This window comes from Camellia sinensis, chromosome 9 (assembly GCF_055761805.1).
Source record: "Camellia sinensis isolate YWXY chromosome 9, ASM5576180v1, whole genome shotgun sequence".
Classification (NCBI taxonomy): Eukaryota; Viridiplantae; Streptophyta; class Magnoliopsida; order Ericales; family Theaceae; genus Camellia; species Camellia sinensis.
Genome location: NC_138969.1, coordinates 158394098 through 158411539, shown reverse-complemented (window position 1 = coordinate 158411539; position 17442 = coordinate 158394098). Strand labels below are relative to the sequence as shown.

Genomic DNA, 17442 nt, shown 5'->3' with positions numbered 1-17442 from the left:
CCTTGAAAAATCTAATGATATCTTTAATTGTCCTTATTTAGAATAAGATTCAAAATTTAAAATCAAATATGTCACAATTAAAAAGTCAAGACCAAAGTGACACAAGTCTCAAATTATAGGAACTATTAGTATAATTCACCCTAAAAAAATTAACAATAAAATAAATCTGAAATAAATACATAAGTTACATTGACAAAGAGAATAAGTTACAATCAACCACCGATGGAAACTTCCAAAAGAACAAACAAAACCAAAAAAGGAAGACAACCTTCACACCCCAGTGGTGAAAAATAGCAATCGGATTAGGTAGAGTTAAGGGCGTGGATGCAGGGAGATGGCAGATCTAGTGAGGGTGTTGTAGACGTTGGGAGATGGCAGATTTAGTGGCAATGTAAATGATTGTCGCGTATAGATTTATTTCAAACATCCCAAACCACCCTTAAATAATTACTCACTTACTACTCTTTTCAATTAAACAATTACATATTTAAAAAAAGAAGTTAAAACTCAATTCGCCTCCAGCCCATATCAACTTTCCACGTTGTGGGCTCACGCCGGGCCAGCCTTGCTGGTTTGAATCATTGAACTTATAATATTTCTCGAGCAAATCATCTATCTAAAACATCAAATTAATCGAACATCATTAGGCTCATGATTGGTCTATATTTTTATGAAAACAAAAACTCATTTTTGAAATTATAATTGTTCATATTTTTTTAAAGAGTAATGTGATTCGATCCGGCATCGATATCCAATCAACTTAATTTTTTATAAAAATGATTTGCTCAATACACCTTACAAAGTATTACTAAGATGACCCGGTCATAAAAACTGGACCCTCCAGTAAACTGGAGACAGCTGGATTCTTTAAGAAAATTTATAGAAAAAAGCAGGAGAGGGCCAGTTCGACAGGGTTTGTTGAGCTATTACTCCTCGTTCCTCCATATACAATCAAACTATTTTCAACCCTCAAAACAGCAAGAATTGAAACATTTCACGTTGATTTGGAACGGTGGACAATAACACAACTCAGGTGCTAAAAACTTCATAGAGTACTTGTAGTGTTAGACTCTGCGATGCTGGTTCACATATTTCTTGATGTTGTCTTAGCATCATAATACTTTGCTCAAAGTGATGGAAAGTGTGCAATTAATTTAAGACTAGCTCGTTGATTAACACCACAAAAAATGCTATTCATACAATAACAAATACAGTTAAGAAGTGCTTCTCAAACTGTGCGGTGGGAAGAAAAACAGGATGAAATGAGTAGAGCACTTGCTGTGACTTAAGCGCTGTAGTCCCTATTGTAATATTTGTCTTCGGCATAATACACAGCAGTCACAACATTGCCCCCGAATTTCCGGCCACTAAGTGCATCCTTTGCGTTGGCACAAGCAGCAGCATCAGAATACTCCAAGAACACCTGCAAATTGAAAACCATCATTAAGCGACTTCAAGCATGTTTAAATGCAGCTCTGACCTAAAAAGAGGAAAGGAACACATATTACAAGCAGAAAGTTGGATTGCTCAAAACATTATGTATGCTAAAAACAACGAATAAAATAAGCGAGGAAGGAGGTGGACATGATGAACATTTGTCCACAAGAAAACGTCCAAAGAATGCACAGATGTACAATGATTGATTGCATGAAGTGCTTGTGAAAAAGTACAACATCAAACTGCCACCTTATTACCCCTGATCAGGACATGCTCGATACAACAGAACCCTACATGATGTGAAACCACATGGCCACTGAACATATATACTGTCAGGTCTCATATTTTTCTCATCTTATTTGCAGTAATCAACATAGACATAAAATCTTGCCCTCAAGGAAAAAGTGTGTGCAGGTTGAACTTGTTTGACCCTTGTACCAAGTATAGTTCCCATTTTGTTGAGATCATCTTTATTTTTTATATTTTTTTTTTGGTGGTAAAAATCATTTCTATCAAAGCCCAGACTACGACCTAAAGGGGTAAGCGCAGCCGCCGGGGGGGGGGGGGGGGGGGGGGGGCGCGGCGTACGCTTATAACACCAACAGTACATGATCATAAAAACACACTATACTTAAATGTAGAGGGATTTAACTTGAATTGCAACTAACTTCCAGCCTGATTTTGGTGGGTAATGAATGTACAACTAGTGCAATCCCTTGGGGTCCTTTTATTAGAGCTCCACTTGAATTAGAAGTAGACTCATAAGTGTGACCACCTCAAAATATGTATTTAAATCTTGAATTTTCTCATCTCCTGTAAACCTAGAATGCATCGTAAGTTATGAATGGGGCTATTCAAGTGACATTCAAGAAAAACCCTTTCGCTTCTATGATTTCAAAAAACTAGAACCAATCAAACAACCAAGAAATGTAGAGTAGAAAAATGTCTTACCCTGAATTCATATCACCTTTTAGAGAAGATGATGTTTTAATATATGTACATAAAGAAAATAGTTCAGGATTCAATATGCTAAACGGAAATCTATTGTTTAGATTCAACAGAACAAAATCAGTATACCTTTCCAACACCTGGAACCTGCTCCCCATTAGGAGCTGGGCGGGGAATAATGACATCTGTCAAGACTCCTACAAGATCCAACCAAGTACAAGAAGATTAATTTAGCAGTATTAACATCCATGAATTCATGAAGAAACAATGGTATGTGCACGTTTCCATTCACATGATAATTTGAAGATCATGACAACACGGGCAATAGGAAATCAGCTGTAAATATGTCCTCAAGCAGTAAACATGATAATTTCTATTATAGCCATTGTACAGGGAACATGTGCAATTTTGGAATAAAAATTTCCTAATACAATGGCCTCATCCACAAAAATAGCATAACACAATGGCCACTTTCCTTTTAGTATTATGTTAAAATAGTATATTAATAATTCAACAGTCGCTTAATCAGTAGTATTAATCCTTTAAAATGTCGCATACTGAAAATAGAATATTTGAAATAAAATTGAAGGTTCATTTTCTGTTTTAAAAACTACTATCCTGCTATTTGGTGTCTATCCATTTCAAATATTAATAAAGGTTCAAGTTGCTCAAATTTATAACCACTGATAATGCTAATGTAAACTTTCTTTTCGTATTTGAACAAACCATTCAAAATAGATGTCTTTTAATAAAACATTAGTTTATTAAAATACAAACAACTGATGATTACAGATTTTTCCTTTGGAAACAAAAACTCTAGCCATCTCTGTAGAAAGAACTGAAAGAAAGAGAATTCAAGACAACCATCTCTGAATTTTATTTAGAAATGAGAACCTTCAAGAAAAGATATGTTCTACAAGTTGAAATTCACACACAAACACATGCATGCATTTGCGCGCGTGCTCGCACACACACACACACAGAGTGAGACAAACTGAATAATAGCTCAAAACACAAAAACCAACTACTTTAGAGATGAAACATTTACCAAACTTCCCCCCTTCTTCCCTCATATCTTCTACTATTTCCTCGTACTCGCCATCATCCATCAGTTCATCAACATTAATTACCTTCATGGTACCCAAAATGAAACACCATTAGCAGGATCAGACTAAAGTTACTCACTGTAAGGGGGTGGGCTTGGAGCGGGGAAGTAGAAATGTTTAACCTTCAGACGTCAACTATACCTCAGTCAAGCATAGAACTTTGGTTGGAGTCTCTGTGGATGCTATGGGTCCTACACCTATTCCAGGAAGACTCACACCACCAGCTTGCAAGGCCATTTTCTACAAAATAAGTCAGGAATGTAAATAAACAATGAAAAGGTAGAAAGCTAACCGGGGAGGGAAAATTACATCATCACTTACCTGAAAAGCTATGTGTTGTTGTGCCTGAGCTAATATACTATCGTGTTCTGTGTTAACCAGCTCATTGCTGAAAAATACAATGATAAGATGTCAGCATTGTAAATGGAATATATCAAACAAGCTTGCTAAATTTTATCAAAGATGTTTCATACTTCGTATGCTACAGCAACATATCAGAGTATAAAATGCCACTACGACTACACTATTCAAATTTAAAGAGTATATACGCAATTGCCAGCCATAATGTATAGAAGCCAAAAGATTCCTACTAAACTGCTACATTTTGAGGCAAAAAAAGCCCTTGCCTCAGATTTGCTACAATAGTTTTGGCCAAAATAACTCTATGCTACAAGAATATACCTAGTAGATCTATCAGAAAATAATAAGAAACAACATGCAAATCTCATGCATTTTAATTTCAGAATAAAAATGGCATGGCATTATAAAACTGGAAACCTCTTGTTTCCAACACCAACTTATTTCACAGAAGACACATTGCTACAATGCTTCAGCTTTCAGAATAACAAAATATGATCAAACTTTTAGATTTGGCATTTTTTCCCTCAAACTTGGATTAATTTTTTTTTAAAAAAAAAAGTAAACTAACATGATAAGCAATAACATAAGTCAAATGTTAAGACTATTAAAACTTGTTCCCATTCTGAAAACTCCATCCTAAAAACCTCATAAGAGTTTCGAACCACTAAAAAGAGATAGAGCTCAACATATCATAACAAGTTTTGCTTCCCCCTTCAAAACTAATATTGACTGGTCTTTAAATTTACATGTATATATTTCACAATTTAATTATTTTGAGAAACTGTTAAATGAGGAACATGGTAGTACGACAATAGGGGAAGAAATAATCAGTAATACGATAAACCAAGACTATAGGTTCTATCGCCGGATTAGAAACTTTGAAGTGGAGATTGCACTTAAGAAGATGAAATCAAATAAGGCTTCAGGACCTGATGATATCCCTATTGAAGCTTGGAAGTGTTTGGGTAAAAAGGGAGTTGCTTGACTAGGTTGTTTAGCAAAATTTTGTTGACTAAGAACATGCCAGATGAGTGGAGGAAGAGTATTTTAGTGCCAATCTATAAGAATAAAGGTGATGTCCAGAACTGTAATAATTATAGAGGAATAAAGCTAATGTGTCATATAATGAAAGTGTGGGAGAGGGTGATGGAACGCCGATTGCGAGACATAACAGAGGTGTCAGAGAATCAATTTGGATTTATGCCTGGTAGGTCAACAATGGAAGCGATCTATCTTTTGAGGAGAGTAATAGAAAAGTATAAAGAAAAGAAAAGAGACATTCATATGGTGTTTATCGACCTTGAGAAAGCATATGACAGAGTGCCCCGAGATATAATATGGTGGGCGTTAGAGAAGAAAGGGGTGACAAAAGGCTACATTGACGTGATTAGGGACATGTATGAAGGGATGGTGACCACTATTAGATCGCCAGCTGGAGAAACAAATGAATTTCCTTATCACTGTAGGGTTACCCCAAGGATCTACCTTAAGTCCTTATCTTTTTACTTTAGTTATGGACGAGTTGACGATAAATATTCAGGATGACGTGCCATGGTGTATGCTTTTTGCAGACGATATTGTGTTAGTGGATGAGACTAGAGAAGGAGTTAACACAAAGTTCGAGATTTGGAGAAAAGCTCTTGAATCTAAAGGATTTCGGACAAGCAGAACTAAGACAGAGTACATGGAATGTAAATTTAGTAACAGTAACAATGAAAGCAGAGGAGAAGTGAAGATTGAGAACCAAGAACTGCCTAAGAGTGAACATTTTCGTTATTTAGGGTCGATTATCACAACAGCGGGAGAGATTGATGCAAATGTGGCCCATAGGATTAAGACGGGATGGTGTAAGTGGAGAAGTGCGTCTGGGGTATTGTGCGATAAACGAATATCCACTAGACTAAAAAGTAAGTTTTATAGAACGGCTATTAGACCAGCTATGTTGTATGGGACGGAGTGTTGGACAACCAAGAAACAACATGTAGATAAGATGAGTGTGGCTGAGATGAGGATGTTAAGGTGGATGTGTGGTAAGACTAGACAGGACAGGATTAGGAAGGAGTGTATTCGGGAATGGGTAGGAGTAGCACCGAGAGAAGATAAGTTGAGAGAGAATCGTTTGAGATGGTTTGGTCATATTCAACGGAGACCAACAGAGGCAGTAGTGAAGAGATGCGATGCTGTAACAGTAGATGAAAGTGTTAGGGGACGGGGTAGGCCTAGATTAACGTTGACTAACGTTATAAATAGAGATATGAATCTACTTAATTTGACTAATGAAATGGCCTTTGATAGGGCCGCGTGGAGAAGAAGGATTCATGTAGCCGACCCCATTTGATGGGACTTAAGGCTTGGTTTGGTTTGGTTTGGTTTGGTTATATTTCACAATTTCATAAAATTTTGAACTAGACTTCCTGTGGTTTCCAACTGAAAGGCCAAATCAAAGCAATGAAGTGCACAAATCAAATGAACTTTCCTCAAAAATTTGACAAAGAGCAACTGCTAAAGAAAAATTATCTTTCCCATAAATACAAGTTCGTTTTATTGAAGAAGAAGACCAACCTGATGGAAGCACGCCGAACAGTTAGGGTCTTATCCCCCATTTTCAAGCCATTAAGAGCAGCACAAGCAACGTCCGTTGCTGCTGGATCCTGAAGTGAATGTATGACAGACACAGCATTTTTAATGACGGAATGCCCCTCCAGCAATATATAGAAACTGGTTAAAATTTTAAAGACTAGAGAAGGAACAAAGAATTCATAAAGCCCATATCACAAGCAGAAAATGAAAAGGCAAGTTTTCAATTTGTAAACATGTAGCTTTAGTTTGAGACTGTCAAACATAAGAAGAAGAAGAACAGAGGTTGAGAGCTTTGATAACTTCTTGGACAGCAGTGCAAGGAAAAATTTAGAGTCAGTAAACATCAGGTTCATTCACCTCGTAGATGCAAAAACCATATCCTTTGGAGTTTCCCGTCTCTCTATCCTTAACGAGGTCAAACCCACGCAAAGGTCTGCAATACATCAAGAATTTATCAATAGGACGTGTGATTACCACAAGTAACAAGATAGAAATGATAGCGAAATGAATATTCTGATGCCTCAAAAAGTGTAGGTCAACCATCAGCCGCGAAGAGAAAACAAAATGACCAAGTACACTAAAGATTAAAAGTAGTAAAAGATGGAAAAATGGCTAATTGAAGCCCATTAGACCATACCCAAAGGATTCAAGCAATTCCCGTATCTGTGATTCAGTAAAGTAGTATGGCAAACCACCAACAAAGATACGATCAGGCCCCTCAACTCCACCAATCATACTACAAATCAAGAGAGAGTCAGCGTGCCTGTCTTACCAGAATTAAAATGAATAAACAATTAAAACAAACTGCAGAAATGCATCTAAAATGAGAGAAGTCATAATAACGACAAATGATGGTCCAATTAAGAAGAGAGAATAAAAATAATCACCATTCAAAAGGTAAGGTTCACTCCAATAGAATCCAGATTCATTTTGTACAGTGCACATGCAAAATGAGGTGGTAAAATGGAGGTTGGTGGACATTAGAGGAAGCATTATCAAGTTTCTAAAGGTTAGACTTGGAAATTTGGCACATGTTTTGTTTTTGGAAAGAATAAAAGACTGGATTTCCTGGTGAAGGTTCTTCGGTTTCATGTATAATTAGGAGACCCCCTAGTGACATCCCTTCATGTAATTGCCTCCGAGATTCTACATTTTAAATGTCCACAGCAGGGTTCTCCATGAACATAATCCAATCCTTTAGAAGTTGATAGCGCTTTTCTAACTCAGTTGGTCCTTTACATGGATTCGTAGATTACCAAACTTGAATGAAACAACTGCTCTTGTTTTGTATGACTATTGCATTATTCAGGTCCTAGTTCTTCATCACGCCACTCATCCGCACAGCACTATTCTCACAATGTTAATATAAACTTTATGTTTCATTAAGCAATAAATAAAAGAAAACAAACAAATTCAAATTTACGAAATAGCATTGCAGAGTATAGCTCCCATCAAGACCTTAATGAGTTGAAAAAAAATTCATGTTCCCACACTTTACTCCATAAGTACTATTGCAATCACCTTGGTGAATTGAATCATATTGCAATAGTCAAGGAAAAATAGATAACTGTACCATCTTACCCTGGTGTAAGTCGAACAGCAGATAAGTTCAGGTGAGGGCTTGGTTGGCTAGGACCAAGTGCTGCAGCTAACGAAGGGTTGTAGTCTGTAGGCCTTCGAACCCTAACAGAGACACCCTATTAAGATTGAAGACAAAATATGTCAGCTGAGGAACCACTAGTACTTCACAAAGTTCAAGTCAATCACGGAGCAACCAATTTGCCCTTCATCAAGTTCAATGCTCCAAAAGACATTTAAGGCACTGCAAAACATGTGAACATTTTGATCATTCAAAGACAGTGCTCGGTGAAAAGATCTACATACTGATGATGTATCCAGCAGATATGAGATCTAGTTCACCATTTCAACCCCAGAAACTTTCAAATTTGAACCTAATGTCAAGTCAACAATGATTACCAACCTTCTATTTTAGTAGGCCAAAATTTAATTGAAATAACGAGGTTTTGTAATACTAGAAGCAATAAAGATTTGGAACAATGACCCCAACACCTTTTTAGTTTTAAGATTTTAACAATTATCCTTTCACTACTTATCAACACAGAATAGTTGAAATAAAACACTATGGAAGTTATAGCATCAATATGTGTAATTTCATCTCTCCATTTTTCATCATCACATTGACAGGTGATTGGGGTGTGTGTGTGTGTGTGAGAGAGAGAGAGAGAGACAGAGAGAGAGAGAGAGAGAGAGAATTGGAATTTAGCATGCCTCAAATACAATCCCATCTAATGCCATTGCATTACTTGCTTCTTCAACAGTTCTCATCTCCACAAATGCAAACTTCTTTTCATGATTAATGTACACATTGACAACCGCATCACCTGCAGTCAAATATAGAATGATGCCTTGTGATCTGACAGAAAATCAGAAGGCATTTGTCACCCTATTTTAAGTTGATGAACTAAACTGACCTGTGCCAGCAGAATTTCCTCCGATAGCAGCCATAACACTGCTAAAAAAAGTTGCAATTGTCTGCTTGAAAAATCCAAGAAAAAAAAAAAGAAAGGCATACTTACAAAGCATGAGAATTGACAAATCATAAACATCTGTAACTATGATCAGTAAGTAATTGAACAGCATAGAACAAAAACTATATATATATACATTATGCTCGAATAATAGTCCCATACAATGACTAAAGCAAAATTCCTCGAACATGAAAAATTGGCATGTTAATTATAGCTATAAGGTGTTTGAACTTTGAAGTACAAAGAAACATACATCTGCTTAACGTAGCTTTCAAAAACCAATCAGAATTCAAGCCGGAGAAACCCATACATTTCTTTGATTCATGAACTTTGCGTGATGGCAAGTGCTATATGCCACAGCACTGTGGTGTGGGTTTGAGTCACGGAAATCAGTCTCTACAAAAAAGTGAGGCTAAGGTTGTCTATCTACTACCTCTTTGGGTTCCATGCCAAATTTGGTTTTGTTTAGATTTGTCAAAAATTCATTAGAAATAATACTTAATTGTTAGTCCATGAGAACAAGCTCCCATTCATTAAGAAAAGTATTTTGCAGATAAAATATGGATTTTTTTGGAAACTAGAAGAGTGTTTCATTAAACAGTTATGATAAAAGCATGATTTCTTTTTGGTGCCTCCCTATGTACTCAAGACATACAACACATAGAAACCTCATAAAAAGGAACTTATAATCTATGTATAATAATGACTGCAACATCCTATGTTCTTAAGCCAGTAAACGTTCAAAAAAACGAAATAAATACAAGTCCGTAACATCAATACATTTTTATTTAGACTGAAGCACAAACACAAAGCAATTGTAAAACCCAATAATGTCACACTACGTTAAAATTGTGCGAGGAAACCAATTCATTTTTCTAAATAAACCAATAGATAAAAAGGACTAATACTTTGTTTGGAACTTAGATTTGGTAGGTGAAAAGGAAAAAGAAATGAGATAGAAAAAATGTTTTCCCTAGTAATTGAGAAAATATTAGATTTAAAAACATTTTGAATGAAAAGAAATCATGAAAAAAAAAAGGATAATTATATTGTTTGGATTATGGATGTGGCAAGGAAAAAGGAAAATTAAATAACATAAAGTATGATTTATTTATTTTTTATACATGGTAAAATATGAAAGCTGATAAAAATATATTAAGAGCTAGAAAATGATTAAAAATAAAAACGAAAAGAGATTAATAAGGAATTTTTACATAATATCAAGTCAATAATGCCAGGTGGCAAAGTTTGGAAGCAGTATCCTAGAAGGGGCAGGGGTAATAGTAGATAATCAATAATCCCAGTTTCCCTAACAACAAACCTGCTCATTTGCCAATGGAGGGAGACCGCCAACATAAACTCGGCGTGCATGCCTTGTAGCCTATAGAGGGAACAAGGCAGAAAAATTCATTATTTGGAAATAACAAAACAAATGAAGCAGCACACATCTACCTGCTGAGTCATGGCTTGGAAAGGCATTAAGGAAAGAGCACCCAGTTGATTAACCTATAAAAGTCCACTTAAGTTAGCAACATAAGGATGCAAATAAAAGATTTTGCATAAGTAGCCATGAATAGATCATAAACATTATCACCTGTGTTGTTCCAAAAGGAAGCATGTTTTGTAGCATTCCTGGCATTGTTTGAGGGACACCTAGCAATTGCGCTGCATAATTAACAATTGAGAAAATAAGTAAATATGGCATGAAGCACCAAACAGAAGACATATTGCAAGGTGTTGCCACTGTGTAAAGAAGCAACACATCAGAACCCTAAAACTATCTATATCAACACAACTCAAATGCACTAGAATAAACAAATAACAAAAACTATTTCATACCTAACATTAAATATCATTCACGTAATATAGTAAGAAATTAATTTCAGCAGTGCAGATGCTGGGGAAATATTCGTAAGTCTACCAAATAACAACAGTTGTCGGTTGAAAGCGAACAAGTTCCAGCAAATCGGTGCATTGGTTCCTCGTTGAACATAAAATCTACAGTGGTGTCACGTCCATGGGTAGCACAGTAGGACATGTACCCAACATTGCCTTCTTACCCAAATGATAAACAAAAAAGACAAACAAACAACCACACACAACAGCCAAACAACACAACAATAGTTTTTAGTTTCGGTAATAAAGAATTAGATAATAAAAAAATTAACAATATGCATGACAGAAAAAATAAATAACAAACTACTGCAAAATGAAAATTCTAAATTCCTGTAATATCATGATGTTACATAACTAAAAAGTAATGGAAAGCTGATAGCTAGATGGCTAACCTGAAACCACACCACCAGGTGGTGCCATGTCAAAACCACTGGTCCGCTTGCTGTAGAAAAAAGATACATTTGCAACAAAGTACCCATCAATGAAACAGCTTCAAAGTCAAGATAAAAGCAGCACAACTTTCCAATGTAACTTTTGTCAAATTACAAAATGTTCTTGTTACTTTAGTTCCTTTGTTCTTTCTTATTTATTTATTTATTTATTTATTTATTTCTGGAGTACACAATTGGATTCAACAGAATATAACAAAAAATGGGATTAAAAGAAAACGTAGTAATGAAAAGAAAAGAGAACAAAATAAAGCAAAATTATAGGTGAAACAAGATGACACACTGATATAGAGCTCAGCATGCAACAAAAGCTCATTCATGATAACACCATCTGGTAAAATTGCTAACCTATTGAACAGAAAAACTCTTACTTCTCAAAATTTTCCATAGAAGACAAACCAACACAAAAGGGATATACAAAAAATATTTCAAGAATAAAACATACGAGAGGTCACTAAGTTTAGTTTAATGTCTTTTGAACATGCAATTATGCTGGTATACTTGCTATGAAGCTCAGAGTATGCTGTGCACAAGCCAGCTCATAAAAAAAATAAAGAACAGAATGAATGTGTTTGAGCTCTAGTTTGTTAGGAAAATTATGAGCCCAAGATTCAGCACATGGAGGGTATTTGTAAACCTTAGATGCTCAAATCAACCAACAACTTCAAAAGTATGTCAAGTGGAGGATCCCAAAAGTGTAAGAAGAGGGACTCAAATTGAAAAGTGACTTGAGAAAAACATACTTCAGCTTTAACACTTAAAATGACAGCTTTCTGTTATATACGGTGTATGACAGAATACCTTATTTAAGTAACACACCCCATTTTTTTCCCCAGTTTCATACACATCCCATCAATTTACTTCACAAATAGATGAAAGGTAACAATAGTTTATGCCAAGAATGTCAAAGAAGGTAATCAAATTTTTCAATGACCAAACATCACATTATTAGTAGTTGATGTTAAACGACTATCATAACAATTTGTCCATTGCAGTGTTATTAAAAGTGCGCCTAGGCGCAAAGCCCAGCCATGCCCATCCCTTGCGCCTTGCAGTGGTCAAGGCGAGGCGATTTCACTAAGGTGCGATTAAAGCGCACGACTCGAGCTAGGCGCATTTAAGCCCAAGGCGCAGGCCTTGAGGGCTTTTTTTTTTTTTTTTTTTTCATACAAATTGGACCACCAAGATTTCATGGGTCAGCTACAGTAGATTATTTCCTTCAAATATACTTGAAGATTTAGCCCAAATCAACGACGACGAAAGAAACACCAAGCCCTAATCCAAATCTCCAAAGAAGTTCTTCTCTTCCAGTCATCTTCCAACGCAAGCCTCAGTCATCTTCCAGTCCAGAATGTGCAAGTATGTTCTTCTCTTTGTTTCTTCGTCTCTTCTTCCCCGTCTCTCCGTCTGTTCTCTTCGTCTGCTTGTTCGTCAGTCTTCATCTTCTTCTTCTTCTTCTTCTTGTTCGTTTGTTCTTCGCCTTCTTCTCCTTCGTCTCTTGGTTAGTCTTCTTCTTCGTCTTTTCTTTTTTGCTTATACCTATCTGCATTCTTCCTTTTTTTTTTTTTTTTTTCGCTTTTTCTTTTTTTTTGGCCTTCTCCTCGTCTGTTTGAACCTTTTTTTTTTTAATTTTTTTTTTTAATTCTGAATTGCTCTATTTCTTCTCTACTTCTATGATTTAGATGGCATCTGAAAGTACAAGAAAAGATCCTGCATGGAAATATGCACATCAGTTAGATCCTAAGAACCCAAATCAATTCAAGTGTAATTTTTGTGGTAAAGTATCTAATGGAGGGGTTTACAAAGTCAAACAACATCTTGTTGGAGGTTTAAGGAATGTCACAGCTTGTCAAAAATGTCCACCTGATGTAAGGGAAGAGATAAAAGAGTATATGGGAAACAAGAAAACACAGAAAGAGCAGATGGACTTGTTGCCTCATTTTGATGAGATGACCAATGATTTTGAAGAGGATGAAGATGACATTGCTTTTGAGATTCATCGGCCTCGTGGACCAAGTGGTAAATCATTGCCAAGCAATCAAAATAGTTCTTTTGCTGGATCAAAAAGGTTGAAGAAGAAGGGGCCCATCGATGTATTCTACACACCCAATCCTGATTTTGTGGTGCAAAATAGAAAAGGAAAACAAACAACAATTGATCACAATGATCCTTATAAGAAAGAATTAAGAGACAAGCTCCAAATGGGCAAAGGAGCCAAAGGGTAAACAAGCAACACAGATTATGTTGATGCCATCATTTTGGAATTTGACTGTCTATGCTCTTAAGGTCTCAAGGCCACTTGTACATGTGATTAGGTTGGTTGATTCTGAGAAAAAACCTGCCATGGGATACATTTATGAGGCTATGGATAGGGCTTAAGTAAGTATTGCAAAGTCATTTAATGAAAAAGAAAAAAAATACAAGAACATCTTTGAAATCATTGACAATAGGAGGAATATCCAATTACATCAACCTCTTCATGCAGCTGGCCATTTTTTGAATCTGGAGTTCTTCTATTCTAATCCAAGTATTGAGCATGATACTGAAATCATGTCAGGGTTGTATAGGTGTGTGTCAAGGTTGGTTCCAGGCACTGACATTCAAGATAAAATCACTCAAGAAATGAGTATTTATACAAAATCTGAAGGTCTCTTTGCGATGCCACTAGCAATTAGGCAGAGAATGACAAGGGCACCAGGTAATCTATTTTACACCATTAACTTTTTCATGCCTCTAGATTATATCAAAATTTCTAGTTGTGCTAAAATTAGTTGCAATTCACAGCTGATTGGTGGTCTGCATATGGTTCTTTAGCCCCAAATTTGCAAAAGTTTGCCATAAAAGTTCTTAGCTTAACCTGTAGTGCATCTGGTTGTAAAAGAAATCGGAGTGTATTTGAGCATGTGAGCATCTACCTCAAGTTTGGTGAATTCATTTTTTTTTTTCCTTCTCATATGGTAAATTTTAATACATTCTCTTATTCTTGTAGCTCCACAACAAAAAAAGAAATAGGTTGGAACAACAACGTCTCAATGATTTGGTATTTATTAAGTACAATAGACAATTGAGACGTCGATATGATATGCGTGACACACTTGATCCCATCACTTTAACAAATATTGATGAAAGCAACGAGTGGTTGGTTGGGAGGATGGATGGAGAAGAGGATGAAGATAACGATAATGTGTTTGATGATGAAAGTTTGACGCAGGGTGATGTTGCTAGAGCTTCTGGTGTTCGGGAAAGAAATAAGTGAACTAGATCAACAACTTCAAAGACACCATCAGGGTCGAGGGCAAGGCCAAGGGGTTCTAGATCATCAAATGCACGTCAATTGATAGATGAGGAAGAGGCAGATTCAAAGGAGACAGAAGAGGAAGATGTAGAAGGATACAAATCCAATGATGAAGAAGAAGATTATGAATTGTGTGCTGTTGATATTGAGGATGATGATGATTGTTAGATCCTCATTGGATAAATGGAAGCAAAGACTTTATGTTTTGTTGGTTTAATTTGTTGATGTTTTGAAATGCATGCTTAAACTTGAAATATTGTAACTAGTTGACTTTTAGATCATGGATATTCGTGTTTTATGTTTTGAAATGCATGCTTATACTCATTTGTCTATGTTAAAATAGCGATATTTGTTGGTATTTATTTTTTAAAATGTTCAATATTGTATTTTGTTTATGTTATACCAGTTAGTTATTTGCTTATATATCTCATATTAAATTATATTATTTTAACTAGCCATGGTGCGCCTTACTTCGATAAAGCCCGCGCCTCGCCTTGCGCCTAAGGCCTCAAGAGACCTTGGCGCCTTGGTGCGCTTATCGCTTTTAATAACACTAGTCCATTAAGAAAACAATGTACGATCAATAAACATTAAACAGGGAAGGATGTACAGCTTTTGCAGGATTATATATTTTTAATTGATTTATATGTGAAACATATATAGTTAATGCAGAAAATTTTAAGCTTTAAAAAGGTGTCAACAGCAAAGAGATCATATATGCTAAAGCTATTGAAGACCTTTTGGAAGGAGAACGAGATCTAGATCGATTCCGAGATTTTTCAACTGATCGGGAACGTGATCTATGTCTATGATGCCTCTCTCTATCTTGATCATAATCACGGTGCCTGCATAAGTAACAACTGCTATGAAACAATGATGAAAAATACTTTCTACAGATATTTGCAAGTTAACACAACCAAAACCACTTGTAGTCATGTAGGAAACTGGCATACAATCTTCACCACAAAATGTCAATAATTGAAACTCATAGCTCTGATGCAATAACAGAGTATGACAAAAATAAATAAATCGAGAGAAATAAGGAATAAGAATAGCAATAAAGACAACATATTTTCCTATCTCCACCTTCCATAATCGCGGTTCGTATGACGACCATAATTATTTTGGTGCCTTCCTCTGCTTCCTCTCATATTTCTCTCTTCGTAGTCCCTGGGATGACGATCTCGGCTCTTATCTTTTGTCCTGTACCTTTCATGGTTTGATTCATGAGACTTGTGCTGAGATAATTCAACATAATTAGTCATTAGCTGGCACACATAACCAAGACCTACCAGAAAAACACTAGGACAACGGGAAATGAAGATATACACAATACTTCAAAAGGGTTGTGATAATCAACAAAAAATCTGATGGGTTGCAACTTGCAAATGAGAACCGCTAATTTTTATGAAACTAACACCATAGTTATCATTAGCACAGACAACAGCTGCAGTTTTTTTTATTAATCATCAGCATTATGACATACCACCAAACTCGATTTTTTTTTTCCCCCTGGCTCCATCACATTTAGAAGAGCAACTTGTGCTTGCAGGACATTCAAATGAGTTTTAGCATTTCACAAAAAGATGTTCTTTCAAACCTTTCAACAAGCACTTGATCCAGTGATCTGTTTGTCTTAGTGGTTCCAATGAATTCGATGATAGAGGCATGGAAAGGGTAATTAAAAATGAGAAAACATTAATTCTAACCCACATCCCAACTCCCATCTCATCTCTTTTCACACAACAAATCAAGAATGTCATGTGGATAGAGCAGGTAAAAATAGCATCAGCTTCTAATTCTCATTTATCGAATCCCAATATCACAAACTCATCAACTAGTGTTTTGCTAATTCGTAGAAACAATCTACACAATCAACCAATGAATTTCTCTAAACGAAAACACAAAATTGTAATCACATCATTAAATTCGCGAATTTAAAATCGTAAAGTTGAGAATGAAACCGACCTTGTGACGATACGGTGAAGATCCGCCATGGCTATCATCACCTCCTCGGCTTGTGTAGCGATCGCCATCGTCGTCGTAACTAGACATTGAAACTGGTATTGGAAACCCTAACCCTAAATTTGTTTCACTGGTTTGTATCACAAGGTCGAGAGAAAACTTTCAAATCTTTGCCCTAGTTCGCCATTGGTATAGACGATGTTGAAGATTGTTTCAGGGTTTTTGATTTATTTTATTTTATTAATAAATAAATAAATAAGACTGGTGAAATAAGTGGTGGGCCTGTCTGATCAGAAGGGGCCCAAACATAGTCACAAGCCGAACAGATACCAATATTGGGCCTACTTTAGTTAAAAAGATGAATAGACCCAAGGGGGCTCGTGGATCAAATTCGGTCGGTTTGCATACCATTCGCCGTCTGACTGAATAGAGTTCGGGTTGAGAAAATCTCATGTGCAAATAACCACTCATGGTTTCGAGATTGAACAAGCTGATTAGTGGATTAGCAGATGAGTATGAATTGAGTTGGAAGATTGAATAAATTCTAATTTTACAAGAATAATTCTAATTTTTTACTAAATAAATCATATTTTAGTAAAAAAAAATCTTTTTTTTTTTAATTGAACAATGAGGAGTGAGGATTAGGATTTTTTGAAAAGTAAAAAACATCATTTTTAAATTTGAAATAGCCAACCCTCCATTAGCACAATATTGTTCGTTTTGGACGTACTCTCAAACAGTCAACCTCCCATACTTATATAGTGGAGACCCATTGGGCTCCCACGTAGGTCCTTTGTTGACTGGCTTCCTAAAAAGGGGAGTTCTCACAGACAACACAAAATGAAGCAGTCAACCCC

General features: G+C 36.0%; 1 protein-coding gene across 6 annotated transcripts; it reads right to left on the bottom strand.

The window, feature by feature from the left end:
- Positions 1-1132: 1132 nt before the first annotated feature.
- On the bottom strand, positions 1133-16848 carry LOC114307479 (splicing factor U2af large subunit A). 6 transcript variants are annotated; one of them, XM_082888572.1, is made up of 19 exons: positions 16589-16827; positions 15707-15858; positions 15358-15465; positions 11269-11318; positions 10820-11032; positions 10575-10645; positions 10433-10486; positions 10302-10361; positions 8924-8984; positions 8721-8833; positions 8013-8128; positions 7069-7167; positions 6789-6864; positions 6414-6502; positions 3813-3879; positions 3633-3731; positions 3434-3515; positions 2515-2582; positions 1133-1423 (listed from the first exon to the last, which is right to left on the bottom strand). In XM_082888572.1, exons 5-19 carry the CDS (start codon positions 10824-10826, stop codon positions 1286-1288), a joined length of 1200 nt encoding a protein of 399 aa, XP_082744698.1. In that variant the 5' UTR covers positions 10827-11032; positions 11269-11318; positions 15358-15465; positions 15707-15858; positions 16589-16827; the 3' UTR covers positions 1133-1285. The 6 variants fall into 6 exon arrangements, with proteins under 6 accessions (XP_082744698.1, XP_082744700.1, XP_082744702.1 ...); XM_082888574.1 differs by having other exon boundaries at positions 10820-11035; positions 16589-16814; XM_082888576.1 differs by having other exon boundaries at positions 10820-11035; positions 11269-13035; positions 16589-16813.
- Positions 16849-17442: the final 594 nt, after the last annotated feature.

Excerpts from the sequence above, each read along its gene's own strand:
- LOC114307479 (XM_028252879.2), bottom strand. The coding sequence starts at position 16,675 with ATGTCTAGTTACGACGACGATGGCGATCGCTACACAAGCCGAGGAGGT. Across the intron at positions 10,487-10,574 it reads TTCCTTTTGGAACAACACAG|GTTAATCAACTGGGTGCTCT; the intron begins GTGATAATGTTT and ends GGACTTTTATAG. Across the intron at positions 8,834-8,923 it reads AGGAAATTCTGCTGGCACAG|GTGATGCGGTTGTCAATGTG; the intron begins GTCAGTTTAGTT and ends ATTTGACTGCAG.